This window comes from Gobius niger (assembly GCF_951799975.1).
Source record: "Gobius niger genome assembly, chromosome: 2".
NCBI classification, from domain to species: Eukaryota; Metazoa; Chordata; class Actinopteri; order Gobiiformes; family Gobiidae; genus Gobius; species Gobius niger.
In genome coordinates, this window is record NC_136853.1 from 18,750,664 (window position 1) to 18,766,575 (window position 15,912).

At 41.0% G+C, this 15,912-nt stretch overlaps 2 protein-coding genes across 2 annotated transcripts; one reads left to right on the forward strand and one right to left on the reverse strand.

Moving 5' to 3' along the window:
- Positions 1-968: 968 nt before the first annotated feature.
- oaz1b (ornithine decarboxylase antizyme 1b) lies at positions 969-4,145 on the reverse strand. The gene is given in 6 exon segments (XM_079551855.1): positions 969-1,945; positions 2,032-2,117; positions 2,919-3,091; positions 3,209-3,292; positions 3,294-3,345; positions 3,935-4,145. Coding segments are annotated over 6 exon segments (651 nt in total). The 5' UTR covers positions 4,060-4,145; the 3' UTR covers positions 969-1,814.
- Positions 4,146-5,394: 1,249 nt separating this feature from the next.
- Positions 5,395-15,394, forward strand: ermp1 (endoplasmic reticulum metallopeptidase 1). Its single transcript, XM_079551992.1, has 15 exons — positions 5,395-5,736; positions 7,035-7,339; positions 9,563-9,690; positions 9,768-9,873; positions 10,230-10,376; positions 10,464-10,556; positions 11,525-11,737; positions 11,812-12,032; positions 12,121-12,295; positions 12,372-12,562; positions 12,648-12,800; positions 12,891-13,093; positions 13,165-13,280; positions 14,206-14,369; positions 14,471-15,394. Exons 1-15 carry the CDS (start codon positions 5,462-5,464, stop codon positions 14,645-14,647), a joined length of 2,667 nt encoding a protein of 888 aa, XP_079408118.1. The 5' UTR covers positions 5,395-5,461; the 3' UTR covers positions 14,648-15,394.
- The last annotated feature ends 518 nt before the right edge of the window (positions 15,395-15,912 follow it).

Sequence of the window (15,912 nt, forward strand, 5' to 3'; positions counted from 1 at the left end):
GACTTTGATTAGAAGTAAAACAAGAATGATGCTTGTGCATACAGCCCATGGCCATTACTTGCAATTTCCAGGAATTGCTGAAGCCTTATATTATTAAACAATTTGTTCAGGACATGAACATGAATAGTTTGTTTTTGATTGTCCTTTTCCTGAAGTTTTTACAAAAGGAAATTCATGGGCATGACTGATGCTTTAAGAATTAGTTTTGCACCTCACAATCAAAGAATACTGTGAGCTCTCATCTCCCTATGTTCCAAAGTACAATTTTTAAAAGTGCTACGGTACACTAAATGCAGATGGGTGGGATGGCTGGAACATTAGATACATGACGTGCACAAAAGCTGCCCAAAGTGCATACACAATCACTCAATTCTCGTGTGAATTATTTTGGACAAAAATCTTTCATGTCGTCATGAGCTGTTTAATACTTTTAATGTTCATTCAAATGCCATGGTGTGATGTGCATCGTTTTTGCTGGTAAATCTTGCTCAAATTGTTCCATTTGTATTGACTGACAAGCTACTACCTGTCTACTTGCTTCACGTGAACGTCTTGTATTACCTTGGCTTCTGTGCTGTATTTTACTTGCACAACTCTATTTTAGAATTCTTAATTGTATCGGTCTTTATGCAATGTTTAGTTGCTTTTTTATATATATACTTTTTTTAACCAGAATTTATTTTTTTCTGTGGCTTTTCCCTCACAATTTCAGCTACTGTCATTTTGAGTTAGATGTCATATTCTTTGATATGTCAGTATTGATATGTATATCCAATAAAATATTTGGACTCTGAAAAGTTATTATCCATTACATACCTTATATCTGCGTGACCCAAATGATTCTAGTGACAGTAGTTGTATTTTTTCTGGAGTACTTGTACACAAGTATCAAATCATTTGTGTGTGTGTGGGAATCGTTTCCCAAACTGCTGTTGTGCCCTAAGTAAGAAGGAAATGCTCTGCTCGGCTGAGATGGAACACGTCAGTTTTATTTCAGTAACACAAATGCCACAATGCAGGTGAACAGTAATGTAAACTTAGGAAGGAATCCTCACTTAAAGATTTCAAATGTATAGGAATAGCAAAGTGATATCTATGACCTGCTCACCATTATGATTATTAAGACTAACTTTTGAAAAGGTTTGTTAAAGAATGACAATAGTAAAATAAAACCCAAAGTCTTTGAATGTGACACTGAGGACATGACTTTAGCATCACAACCCCATCCAAGCAAAGGTATGAAGACAAACCAAACACATTATAGCTACAACTTGGTGACAGTCTGCAATGGTTTACAAATTTTATAGATTTGACATGACTAAATATTTTTCCTGAAGTTCCTCCCTTCACCGATTTCAGCAACTAATCAGAATCCCGGGCCATCACTTTGGCCAATAAGACGAGCGTTCCTGTGAATCAGCCTGGCAGGTCCAATCAAGAGAGAAGTGGGAGGACGCTTGGTTTACTTTTGAAAGTTTATTCTTGCTTTCCACATTTTACAAAGGAGTGGCTTTCTGGTCCAATCAGACACTTGCAGACTATCACTTTAAATTGTCAAGAAATTAACAAGCCTTTCTCCTTGTTATCCATTTGAATTATATCTTTAATCAGATGTTGGACATTTTGAAAATCAGGAATTGGCTGGCATTAATGATAGTTAATAACACAGAAGGATAAATGGTTTAACAGATCAAGTTATCTCTTGAGCCTGAGCCCAAGAAACCAAAAACCTCTGCCAAAGGTGACAAAAACATGTATTACTCTGAACGAGTTGAGACGAGGGATAAAGAAGAGTGAACAGAATATCCAATGAGTCACTCCTCATCCGAGGAGTCCCTGTCAAAGTTGTAGGCCATGAAGAAAACATCAGGTCGAGGTGGGACGAGGGCATGGCCCGGTTTCACAATCTCAAAGCCAAGAAAACTGAATGTACGGACAAGTTTAGCTGCAAGGATCAGAAGAAAATAATGTTACAATTTCAATGATTACCCTCAGTGTTTTGAGATTAATGGGACAAACAATGGCACATACCGCGATCATCTCTGTTCTTGTAAAAGCAGACGAACACACTAATGACTTTCAGTTGTACTTCAGCATACTCCAGGAGAGCCGCAAAGCTGAAGAAGACAAAATGTACAAAGTTAAACAAAAACACACTTTACAAGTTTCAATATAATTTCAATTTTAAGCTCTGCACGATGTACGAGCAAAGGGTGTGCCTTAAAAAAAACAATGTTTTATCTTTCATGTATATTTTTTTAGGAGCCACCAAAAATATTCCAAATTAGAAAACATGTGATGTGAAATTTTATAGCTGTACCATTTGTAGCCGCACTGCATGATTAGTTCATATAAGGCAAAATGCATGGACTTAATGACGTTTGATACTGGAATCATTTGATACATAAAAGCATTTTAATGAAATACATTTTTTTTTTAAATTGACAATTATTTTGTATAACATTAAACAGTGTCATTTAAAGGTTCCTACTTGAAATTTGCAGTTGTGTTTTTCTTCTGCCGTACTCTGGGATACTGGCGTCTGTTGCCTAAACCACTTGGAGCAAGTATTATTGCCGTTCCAGTTTCTGAACAATGTTTTTTGCAGCTATAAAAAAAAAAAAACACCTCTGCATCCAACCAGTTTTTTGGATCCATGTCCAACCAAGCTAGAGGTATCCTAGCACTTCCTCACCCTCCCTGTAATGTGTATGGCCACGTGGGCATTAAGGCTCATGCTGTGGTGGCACTATCAGGCATAACTTCTCCTATGGACTGTGAAGCCAAAAGTCCATACACTTATATTTATTTTTGACATTGCGTTTGGTCAATTGTATAAACCATTTTGCCCAAACATGATCATTATGGGCTGTCTGTACAATAATAACCCTGACTGAGTGCAAGTGGATGCAGCTCACCTCTCCTTACTGCCTTCAGGAAGCGGGTTAAGAGGAATCTCCACATAGAGTGCACTGTTGCTCAGGACAGCATCCCACTGAATCGTCTTGGTAACAGTAGGCCGGCTTTGGAAGTGGAGTATCCTAGGGCGACCGTTCCCTGCTGGTTCCTCAGTGACAGTCAACTTTCGATCCTAAGAACCAAGCAAGACATCTTAAAATGCAAAGATTCTGCAATATATTTCTTATCTAGATTTAATTTTTCGAGCAAATAAAGCAATAACAAGAAGGCCTACAAAGCTGGTACTTACTGAATAGAGTGGCCGGACTGGAGTGTGATCCCGTGTGCCATTCCCTCGCCCACCTGGGATCTTCAGGGGTGGGAGAGGGGCATCAGGAGCACCACAGAGGCCCTGGGCCACGGGTACTACTACAGTGTAGGGACAGGCTACGGAAGAGAAAACGATCATCAAACATCATGCCATAATGTTGTGATTGCGACAGCGCGTTGTTGAAGAGTGAACATGTAGCCTACAGTACTGGTTGGCTCATGAATCTAACAAGTGATTGATTAATCGAAAATGACTTCGAGGCCTTGGCCTTTGGCTGGCCATCCACCATTGTTGCGTAACGCAAAGCTGTCACAGCACAGGACAAGCACTAAAACATGTTCGTCTGAGCAGTTTGAAGTCCATTTTTTTTTAAAGAAAGAAAATGATGGAGAACATCATAGGCTAAATCAAGTATATTATGTAATACTGTACAAACACGCAGTTACAAAACCCGATGTGGCTACTTTTACTAGCTGACGCTAGTTAATTACGTTAGCAAAATAATATAGCAAATACCTATATTATGGAGCATAGCATCGTATAACTATGACAACTATGATGGATTTGTGCATTAACTAGATCTTAGATTACGAGGTTTTGTTTATTTGCTGTAAACAACTTCCGCTCCTCTGGTCGCGAGTAAAGGTATTATTACCCCTCCCCCATAGCAGCAGGTTAGCCGTTAGCGTGACAATTGTTACTTACTTCCCAATCATGTCACAGATATTACTTCTAAGATCGGCCATTGTGGTCAAGGGCAGTTTTTTTCCTTCTTTCTCACGAGCAAAACAATGACTATTTAGGATTCGCTGGAGGTTGGATTTTACCATCCGGCCTCGGGTAGAGACACCAGAAACGGACTTGTCTCTGTTTTGCTCAGCTGCGCAGTGACAGACGACTCGACACACTCGGCTGGAAATAGACAAACCGCCGTTCAGAACAGCGGAGACTTCCGGTGCACGTGGTCGGATTTCAAAATAAAATTATTTATCGTTTAGCACACTCTCACATATTAGGAGAATCAATGGTCAATACAAGTAGCGTTTCCCCCCAGTAAATATAGCTCAAATTAATTTCGCTAAATGTAATTTGTTGTAATGCTAAGAAAGTTAGGCCACGATTTTATGAACTAAATTTACTTTGAAGGATGGGCCGAAGTCCCGGGGCAGCTGGCTGTGGCTGAACGTGGCTTTGTCAGAAGCTACTTGGAAGCTACAGTCATCGTGTATGATGGACTGTATCCACACTAGTAAAATAAAAAATAAAAAAACAGAGTAAATAATGTATTTATTTATTTATTGTTTTGGCAGTCTTGGTCCTCCATAGGGCGTCCGAAAGTAAAATGCCAAAAAATGGTTAAAAAATAAATAAATAATACTAATAACCAAACAGATTTAAAGTGATAGTCTGTAAGTTTGCCAAGTTAGGAAAGATAGAGTGAAATTTGAAAGTAAACAATCAAATTCCTGCCCTCTTTAACCAGAAAGCCCTTCCCGGTTTACAAAATGAGGAGAGCAGAAACAGAATGTTCAAAAGTAAAGGATGAGTTCCCTTCCCCTCCTCCTGACTGGACCAGGCAGGCCGGTTCACAGGAAAAGCTCGTCTCATTGGTCAAAGTGGTGTCCCAGGGATTCTCGTCAGTGTTTGAAATCAGGAAGGGACTATAGAAAATGTATTATTATTTAATATTACTTATGTTGCGTCAGATTTCAGGCCCAGGCGGTCTATTATGTACTATATTTGTAAAACATTTCAACTTACAGACTGTCACTTTAAAGGTTAGATAGTTATGCACGTGCAAATCGATCATACGCAAACACGTTACCCGTTACATTTAAGTGACACCTGCACTTTATGTCTTAGTGGGAGTTGGTTGAATAAAAATTAAATATTAGAGGAAACTGGTAGATGCCATAGTGTAAAAATAAAAGCCACAAAACAATGTTGTGTGAGAAGAAAAACTATTTGACCATAGTTTTAGTTTTTTCTGTCAGTTTTTAGGCTATGTTTAATTTGTTTGATTTGTTTTCCCTTGTTGGCCAGTTAAGTAAACGGTGGACTTTCTGTCAGGCTTAGCATCGGTTTTTATCGGTTTTATTTATCCAAGAGTGAGTGGCCCCCCTTCGCGCCCCGTTTCACGTTTGTCCCTCGCCGCTGCCCGTCAGTTCAGCGAAAAAACGCGAAGTCCGTGAAAGGGACGTTGGATACCTGTCTATTGCCGCTGTCTCTAAAATGGAGAGCGACACCACTATCCGGAGAATAAAACCTTTAGGGAGCAATATTTTTCTAGCACCGGATAACAGCGCGTTCCCAGACCGATACGGGGATAATGGCTACAGCGGAGACCCAAAGAGAAAGCCCGAAGTCAGCTTGTATTTGCTGCGGGAAGGGCTTGCAGCTTCCCTGGTCTGTGTGTTTATTTTGGTGCTGTGGGGACTTGTTCATTTGTCATTACAGCAGCTTGTCATTGGGAGACCGAGCGGCGAATTTAACGCAATAAGAGCCAGGTAAGTGTTGACTGTACTGGGACATTTGTCTGGCAATTAACTATAACGGAAGTAATAGAGCCCTAACCTTTCCTCTACTTGAGCAAGAGACCCGCCTAGAAACCAAAAGCGAGCGTATCCTCTGCCAGGGTAACATGCGGAATACTGGACAAGTGCTGAGCTGACTGTCGTCTGTTTGTCTCACACAAACAAACCATGTAGAAAGCCATGCTAATTCATCATTACTATGCATGGAGATGAATGGGACCCGCTGATCATTTAAGATCTATGAGAAAGTATTTACCCCAGACGAAACTGACACCTGGGGGGAAACAGACAGTGCTGAACAGGTTCTTTACATGTCTGAAGTAATTGAGAGGGATAGGAAACTGTCACAAACAGCACAATTTGTCTCTGAATACTTGAAACACGTTAGGGCTAGTAAGACTGCTCAAAACTCTTTATTTTAAAAGATTTTTAGAGGAATTTAATGTTATTCACAGTGTAATCAGGCTGACTCTTGCCAAGCTACAGTTGCTCCATAAATGCTCTCACATGTGATCGGATCAGAGAGCCAAGCGCCTCTCATGGTTACTCTCCCTCTCTGTAACACTTTTGGAAGCAGCAAATACACCTGTTTGTTTACATGTTCAATGATATGCATTAAAGGAACAGGCCACCGTTTTTCCATTCTGAGATATGTTCTTATCTAAGTTTAGACGAGTTGATGGTCTCTGTGCGTGCCCGTGGAAGAGTGTGGTCGCTTCCAACTTCACCCCGTTTGGAGCTCTAGGAATATACCAAATGCTAACACCATCTTTGGTCTTTTTGCGTGACTGAGGGCACACAGTTCTTCCATGTTATATGTTCTTGCCTGAGCTTAGACGAGTTGATACGTACCCATCTGGTCTTTGTGCCCGTGGAAGAGCGTGGTCGCTTCCAACTTCACCAAATGCTAACAACATTTTTGGTTGTTGTGCGTGATTGAGGGCACGCATAAAGACGGGTACGTATCGACTCGTCTAAGCACTAGTGTAACCCATGTCGTGTTTGCAAAAATGTCAGAAAATGTTACTGTGACTCAATAAGATAAGATAAGATAAGATAAACCTTTATTGATCTCACAAAGGAGAAATTCACTTGTTACAGTCGGCGTTCAAGAAGAAGAGTTAATAAAGTGCAGATGATACAGAGATTATTGCACAATGTGTTTGTGATTATGAGAGGCTTTACAGTGAATCATGGACCTTTATGAAGCTGTTCTTTATGAAGCTCTTAACAGCACTGTCTTGTAATTTGTTTCTCACCTCACAATCTAGACGGCACTTAGAGCAGATCACCAGTGTGGGACCACGGCCGGTGGGCAGCCCGGAGAATGAGGTCCTGACAGTGGGATACCTGTTGGAGCAGATTGAGAAGATCCGTGAAGAGACAGCGGCAGGACCACACCAGCTAACTGTGGATGTGCAACGGCCCACTGGCACTTTCTCCATAGATTTTCTTGGGGGCTTTACCAGCTTCTATGATCGTGTGACAAACATCGCTGTGAGACTTGAACCAAAGAGTGGGGCGCAGCATCTAATGCTGGCTAACTGTCACTTTGACACAGTGGCTAATAGTCCAGGTATAAACCTTCTTTCACTTTTTACTTCTTTACCTCATCTTGATAATATATGACATATTGTTATGTTGGATTGGAAGATGCATTAAGGACGTGCGGTTATCACAAATTACCTATAATATGTTTAGTAGTCTTGGCTTTAGGTGGGTTTGTGTTTTACTACGCTGGCTGGACATTGCTGTGTGTCCGACTCCCATCTTCTTCAAAATTACAAGTATCTAACTGAATGTAATCTTGTGGTTTAGTCAATTTACTCTTGTCCCCATAATGTGCTCCACTGTTTGTTATTCAAACAACATTTATCTTAACCACACATTCATCAGATCCCTCTCTTTGGAAAATTCCCAAACACGATTGCTCTTCACAGCAGTCACACAACATGCACACAGCATACACACAACAAAAGTCAAAACTAAGCTTTTGTTTTTTCTTTCATTTTTCATGCGCTGAAGACATAGAACATCTTCTACATGCACCATTGACCCATTTCTTCTAAGTATTGTTCTCAAATCTGTCTAAATCTGTTAGAGAGCACTTCTCCTTTGTCAAGAGAATCCGTCCCACCAACACATCTTCGCAAACAGTTGATCAGGTTGTTGATTGTGGCCTGAGGAATGTTAGTCCACCCTCTTCAATGGCTTTGCCAAGTTGCTAGATATTGACAGGAACTGGAACATGCTGTTGTAAACACCGATCTAGAGCATCCCAAACATGCTCAGTGTGGGTGAGTGTTCTGGCCAGGCAAGAACTGGGATGTTTTCAGTTTCCAGAAATGGTGCACAGATCCTCCATCAAAATGCCATCAATAAAAGGCCTCTGTGTTTGTTGTCCATGACATACGCCGGCCCATACCATACAACACTGATGCACCACTCACGCGACACCATGCTGTCTGCTACCTGCCCTGAACAGTGAAAACTGGGATCCATGAAGAGAACTCTTCTCCAACATGCCAAACACTATCGAATGTGAGCGTCTGCCCACTCAAGACCGTCACAATGCCGAGTTGCAGCCCTGATGAGGACGACAAGCACGAGACGAGCTTTCCTGAGACAAACTTCCTTGAGACGGTTCCTGACAGTTTGTGCAGAAATTCTTTGGTTATGCAAGTTATGCAAGCCGATTGTTGCAGCAGATGTCTGGATGGCTGGTCTCAGACTTGAACATGCTGGATGGTGGTCAGGTGTGTCACGTGGTCTGTGGTTGTGAAACCGGTTAGATGAACGATCAAATTCTCTAAAACGCCATAACGGCTTATGGTCGAGAAATTAACATTCAATGCATGGGCGACGGCAGCTTGCCAATTGCACCTGCGACATCTGTGGCATTGTGCTGTGTAAAACTGTACATTTCAGAGTGTCCTTTTATTGTAAACAGCCTCAGGCACACCTGTGCAATGTTCATATGGTCTGATCAGCATCTTGATATGCCACACCTGTGAGGGGGATGGGTTCTCTTGACAAAGAAGAAGCGCAAATAATATTTGCGAGAAATGGGTCTATTGTGTGCATATAGAAAAAGAAGAAACATAAGTGTTGTGTTTGAATTTTTGTTGAGTGTATTTTTTTAACCACAATTCTTGAGAATATTCCTAAGTTCTTTTTTATCCGGCACATTTATTTTGTAATTCTAAATCACACGTGGTGTGTTTCTATTAGCCACTGTGAAGGTGGAAAATATGCTACCAGATAAACATTTTGCTCATGACATTGCCCATGGCACCCCGACATTGAAGTTGGCCCCAGCCCTTCGACAGAATACAGAAAGCCATAGCACATGATGCATCGTATGAGCCATTCTACCATCACATGCTCTTGATTATTGTCACGATGTATTCGGCAATGGCTGGGTCTTTACCCAGGTCTTAACATTCCTAGAATTCTTCACCCCAAAAGTGCTCTCTGATGCTATCACAGCCTATGTCTGGCTCACGTTAAAGATAAGTAGAGGCTCTGCATACCTAAGAAGGCGACAGGTGCGTAAGAGAGAAGGATACTTAACTTGAAACAAAGCTGAAGCCTGATGAAGGTCAGAGTGACCGAAACGTTGCAGCAATAGAAGCTAAAAAAAAGTGAGACCGTCTGTGGGAGGTTTTTTTTTTTAAAGTTAAGTGGCTCACTTTAATAAAAGTTTGCATAGTCACACAATGGTTAAAAAAAGTGCTTCATAAAATTAGATTACATTTGACCAAATGATAAGGCTTGATTATGTCGATGTCCTCCTCAGGTGCCAGTGATGATGCAGTGAGTTGTGCTGTCATGCTGGAAGTCCTGCATTCCTTGGCCAACCTCTCAACCCCTCTTCATCATGGAGTTATTTTTTTATTTAACGGGGCAGAGGAAAATATTTTGCAGGTAATATGAGGTGACGTTGAACAGCTGGATCTTCTCACAACTTTGTTCTTTTATTTTCCTCAACTCTCTTGTTTCAGGCCAGTCATGGTTTTATAACTCAGCATCAGTGGGCCAAACAGGTTCGAGCTTTCATTAACCTGGAGGCTGCTGGGGTTGGGGGCAAAGAAGTTGTTTTTCAGACAGGTACTCTTACATTTTTGAAAAAGGTTCATACTGTCTTCTTAGTAGAAACTATTGAAAATGGTTCTTTTGGCGAGACAGAAGGTTTGTTTACCTGCTTTCTGAGTTTCGATCACTTCGTGTGATGAGGAAGAGGAAGTGATCGAAACTTGTAAAGCAGGTAAACAAACCTCCTGTCTTTCTCAAAGAACCATCTTCAATAGGCACTCATTTGCTCGATCTGAAGTAGAGTAAAATATGGGGTGAGATGAAGATCAATTATAAATTCAAAATGCTTGTTATTGTCCATTTCATACCCCCTGAAAGTTGTTTTGTTTTTTGAGAATATAACTTTCTATTTTGAAATTGCTCCTCTAAAGGTCCTGAAAACCCATGGCTGGTCCAGGCCTACGTTCGTGCAGCAAAACACCCCTTTGCTTCCGTAGTGGGACAAGAGGTTTTCCAAAGTGGCATTATTCCCTCTGATACTGACTTCAGAATTTATAGAGACTTTGGTAACATCCCAGGTACAGATGAGAATATTTGTATTTATTATAAGGTTATGCATTATTATAACCAATTCATTGTTTCAAATGTTCTATACGTGTTCATAGGCATTGACCTTGCTTTCATTGAGAATGGGTTCATCTATCACACAAAGTACGATACTGCTGATCGGATTCTGACTGACTCAATCCAGAGAGCTGGTAAGTCAAGGCATGCATCTGCACTAGCACATCAGATTAATCTGATATCTCCAGGTTCATCTGTGTTACTGCACAAGTGTCGTTCTATACACACCCCTCCCCCTTTCAGTGATACAGCGTGCTCAGTCACTTTGTATGTGGACTACATTACTGCTTTAAGGGCAGAGCAGGAGCAAATGCAAACATATGCGTACCAGACTTTTACCAGTGCTTTACATTTTATTACCTCCTCCCTGTGATGCAGAAGGATTTTGCTTCACTTAGCAAAGAATCTAGTCTGTCAGCACTAACACAGAAGACAGTTGGCATCTTTTTTTTCTCTCTCTGCAAATTCTAGACTTCTCCCCTCCCGCTTTCTGAGCAATGTACCTCACAGGGAAAGGCATGAATTATTAGGGAGAGAAGGTAAGGTTTTTAAGAGGAAGTAGCAGGTATTTTTAGTAAAAACAGGAAGCACTTGTGTACTGTAGCTAGACTAAAGGGAGCATTTGAGAGGGGAAATATGCCTGTAGATACTTCTTTCATTGTGTCAGAGTAGGGTGCGTTATTTAAAAGAAAGCACTGAACACATGATAATATTATAGAAGGCATGTGTTGGGAAAATGGTGAGCTAAAGAAAAAACAATACGCTTTTTTTATTGCTTTCTGTGGACTTTGACCACAGTAATAACCCACCAGGCAGAAGAACAATACTGCTTTGTCTCTTGTGCCTGTGTGTGCTGCTACTAAATGTGTAACAGCCAAGATAGGAAGAAATGCCTCAGGCCACCAGTTTGGACATTTATTTGTAGCTTGTACAGAATGTCATGCAAAGTCTACACTGTTCTTTATACCCACGTAATGGTCAACAGTGTGCAATGTGGAATAGTTTTATTTATTTATTTCATTTAAATGTTTTCTTGCTGATGTGTGTGTTTTCATGACATCCCTTATGACCTGCTCACCTCCTTGTGTACCTCCGTTCCTAGGTGACAACATCTTGGCCGTTCTTAAGTACCTGGTTACGTCAGAGAAACTGGCTGATGCCGCTGAGTATCGTCATGGTAACATGGTGTTTTTCGACCTCCTGGGAGTTGTGGCAGTAGCTTATCCTGCACGTGTTGGTACCATTCTAAACTACATGGTTGCTGCAGCCACTTTCATATACCTGGCTAAGAAAGCTTCACTACCTGGCAATGCAGGTGCGGTATTAATTCATTTTTGTATGACTTGTTTGCCCAGTGTAGTACCCGACTAAAGTACTTTCTCTCATCAGGTGGTCGCTATGTTCGAGATCTGGCCTGTGCCACTGGAGTAACTATACTTTGCTGGTTTGTCACATTGCTGTCAGTTCTGATTGTTGCTTTACTTATTACTCTGTTGGGGCGCTCCATGTTCTGGTACAACCACTTTTACGCATGTGTGTGTCTGTACGGCGCCGCTACCACTGGAAAGATGATCTTTATTCACACACTGGCCAAAAACTTGTACTATGGGGTGAGTTGATACTGTAAATATTATTTTTGGGATGAAGTTTTCCTGGAACAATAGAAATGTAAGTATGAACTGTTGTTTTTCTGTGCAGGGTGTGCGCCTGGTGGAGCTGGGGGATCTATACTTTGATGTGAGCTTACTGCTGTGGGTCTGTGGCCTGGTGTGGCTCACACAGCAGGGTCTGTGCTCAGCTTACGTGCCCATGCTAATGGTAGCTTTTCCCCTTGCGACGAGACTGCTGCTGGCCAGGGAGTTTAAACACAGAGGTAAATGACACTTTGTTATATGGAAAGCCACATCCAAGCCATTTCTCCTACAATTTTCTCCTGTTCTTCATTTCAGGGGCATCCGCGAAATACTGTGTTCTGTATCTGCTGGGTTTAGCTCTTCCTTATGTCCACTTTATGTTCCTCATCTGGGTTGTGTTTGAGATCTTCACTCCCATAATGGGCCGCAGTGGCACTGAGCTACCTCCAGAAGTGGTCCTTGCGTCTTTAGTAACACTGACAACCATCTTCCTTTCCTCTTATTTTGTGAGTTCTAACATAACTTTTGTTTTCATTTGTATTTTTTTTCCTGAAGCATATGCATCACTAAAACGCTCTTTTTCTGCCTCAGCTGCATTTTGTTTACTTGGTTCGAAGCACAAAGTGGATCCTCTCGGGGTTGGGCTCCGTTTTTTTTGTCATGTTCCTGCTTGTATCGTCAGGCCTTTTCTTTCCCTACTCAGGCCGCCCAGACAGCCCAAGGCCTAAGAGAGTTTTTATTCAGGTTAGAGCACACACGTTTTTAGCTTATCTGGTTCACTGTGTACAATGTTCCTCATCTTTGTTGTTTCTCTTGCATTAAATCCTCTTGTAGCACACAACACGAACGTTCCACAACCTTCAAGGGCAAGTGGAAAGTCAGGACTCCGGTCTGTGGATCAACAGCTTTGACTACACAGCCATCCAGCACATAACACCTCACATGCCAGAGATCAACGACACTGTGAGGACAGAATGTCGACAAGACCGGCCTTTTTGTGGCTACCCATGGTTCCTGCCTGTGAAGTTCCTCAGCAAGTCGGTCATAATTCTACTCCAGCAGATACTATTTTATCACGTAAAAGCATTAACCAGTTTTTAAATTGTAGGAAAAACTGGTATCTTCCTGCTTCAGAAGTGTTGCCGAGCTCTCCCTTGGAGTTCAGCCTATTGTCCAAAGAAGAGACCAGCTGGGGAACAGTGAAGATGAAATTTAGCGCCAAAGGTCTGGCGCCGCTTTCATGTTTTTGATGCTCCGTTTGATGAGATTTAGTTATTTATCAACGTGAAGTGGCAATTTTATGAAGGAAAGTTGAAAAAAAGTTTAAATAGTTAAGTTCCACATTACATAAGTAACAGGAAGAGGGAAAGCACAGTTATAATAGAAATTCTACATCTTTGTATGTTGTCAAGGCCAATTATGTTTTTTCCCGAATCCTTTTAGACACACTTTGGATATGGAAAAGGCTAGTTTTATTATGATTATCATTGTTATATTATATTATGATCATCTATTCAAAAATCAGAACATGTGCGATCATGAAACAATCTAGTGTCATAAACACTTTACACTCCTACGTTTATTTTATTGTCACCGTAACAACTTGATTTATCCTTGAGGGGAAATTATTCATGACCAATTAAGAAGGAATATTTTAGAATGAGCTTTGCTGCACCCCTAAAGACTAAAAAAATACGAATTAAAATCTTGGATAAAATAAAGCAAAAATATTGCGGTTAGATGTAAATATGTCTAGTATTTACAGTGGGGTAGTATGTGCAGTTATTGAAAAGGTGAAGGGAAAGTCCAGGATGGTCCTGATTTTGGAGAGCCCCCTCCTCTCTGACATCACAGAGTGCGGCTGCTCCTCCACAAAATGAGTTTATTTATTAGTGTCCCCAGGCCTTTCACCATAACAGGATTTGAAGTTATTGCAATAAACGATCTTATTGAGGACCACTTGATGCCACTGAAGCTAAATGGAAATATCTGTATTCCCGTGTTCTAAAAGTACACAATAACATACAATAAAAACAAACAGCATGGGTCAGTACATTCATTTAGTAATTATTATTGTGACAAGTGTCCTTCACTGGCAGGCCATAGACCACCACAATTGGGACCTTTTCTAATAATTATTTTCATGTAGGTCCCAGTCACATGTCTTTGTATCTGATGCCTCATCGTGGAGCCAGCCTGTCAACCTGGTCTTTTGGAGATGGAACTCCCCAGTATGATCTCAGTGGAGAGTATTTTGTATTCTACTCTCATGGCCTGGATGCTCCTGCTTGGACATTCTGGTTTGAAATACAGGTAATTCCCAAAGGTGTTGACAGTGATAGTTCTTTTGATAAGTGATACAAGATCATGAACATGTTTTTCATCATCTTTTCTCTTTGATCTTGCTCCTTTAGCCTCCAAGGGATCCAGACCCCTTGGGACCAGAAGGAATGATCTCCGTGGCTATTTCTTCTCACTATTTCTTTGGTAAAGACCAGAGGACTGCTCCGCTCCAGGAAATGCTCAACAGATTTCCTGAATGGACTTTCCCGTCATCTTGGGTCAGTACATATGACATGTACCGATACTGAGGCCACTGTGGACCACGAAGGGCTTTGACTCTACAACAATTACTGGCCTTGTCACTAAAACACACTCTCTAGTCTGAGAGAGAGAGACCACCATCACTGTGTCAGTGGCTAGTAGTAGCTAACTAACAGGGAGAGACATGCCTCAGTGCAGTGGCTGCGTACGTAGTATAGCTCACTGATAAACTGAAGCGCGGCCGCTGTGGCCACGTGCTAACTCCTGGATCTGTTGAGAACGGAGTTAAGTTTTTTACTTGATCTGTTGTGCCTTTGTTTTATTCGCCTCATTGCACTCCCTGTACTTTTCTACCACTGACTTTATCTTGTACTCTTCCTGCTAACATTCTTTCAAAATGGCTGTGTGCTTTCAGGTCATTTGTTTGAAACGTGTTTGTCACTTGTTCATCATGTACACTTCGTAGAATAGCATCTTAGATGGATGGAAACACTTACATTACTTACTCTTCCTCATTGCCGCTGATTTGCTGCCAATGTCGATACCTCTCATTGCTCATAATCAGCATAATACTGTGAAAACAATGATTAGAGATCTTGTCATAGAGAAATGTATTTATTTTGACCTGGTAACCCCCACCTGTACCGAGCATATCTTCTCCAGTTTGGCTTTACCCAAATCCAAAATTCTTAAAAAAAAAAAGTCAGATAGCAACAAAAATGAGCTGAGAAAGAAGATGAAAACACAACAAAAAGCGACAAAAACATGACGACAAAGTGACAAAAACGCAACAACAAAAAAAGAGCCACAGAAAACTGAAGTGGAGAAAATGCACTTGGTTAAGGCGGGGGTTAAGAGGTGAAGTCTTGCTGAGAGCTTTTGGTAAACACTCTTAAGTTTAAGTTAACGGTTGATTTTCTCTTAAGGTCGATGGGAAAGTAACAGTGGTGTGTTCAGTGGTTTCTAAGCTGTGAGCTGAGGTGAAACAATAAGACTATTTACATTGGCTTGTTACTGTAAAAGGATATGACTATTTTTGTGAACTTGAGTTTGCCTTGTACCAGTTTCCTGCTACAAAATAACTTGACGGGGGATTTTCCATAATAATGCGCCCATAATGCATTGATTCAATTGTACAAGTTCTATACAAATTTTATATTTTAAGCTTCTTCATAATAATGTGAACGTTGAAACTAAAAGAGTTAAAATCCGGTCAAATGTGCGGATATGGATAGTATCATGTTACCTGCAGTTTTTCAACAGGGGAAACATAGGAACTATTTCCTTAAGGCTCACAGTGCATATGACAGGT

Bases quoted from the DNA above. Each gene is read 5' to 3' on its own strand.
- ermp1 (XM_079551992.1), top strand. From the start codon at position 5,462: ATGGAGAGCGACACCACTATCCGGAGAATAAAACCTTTAGGGAGCAAT. The intron at 10,557-11,524 runs GTAAGTCAAGGC...CTCCGTTCCTAG, and splicing joins TGACTCAATCCAGAGAGCTG to GTGACAACATCTTGGCCGTT. The intron at 13,094-13,164 runs GTCGGTCATAAT...TTTAAATTGTAG, and splicing joins CCTGTGAAGTTCCTCAGCAA to GAAAAACTGGTATCTTCCTG.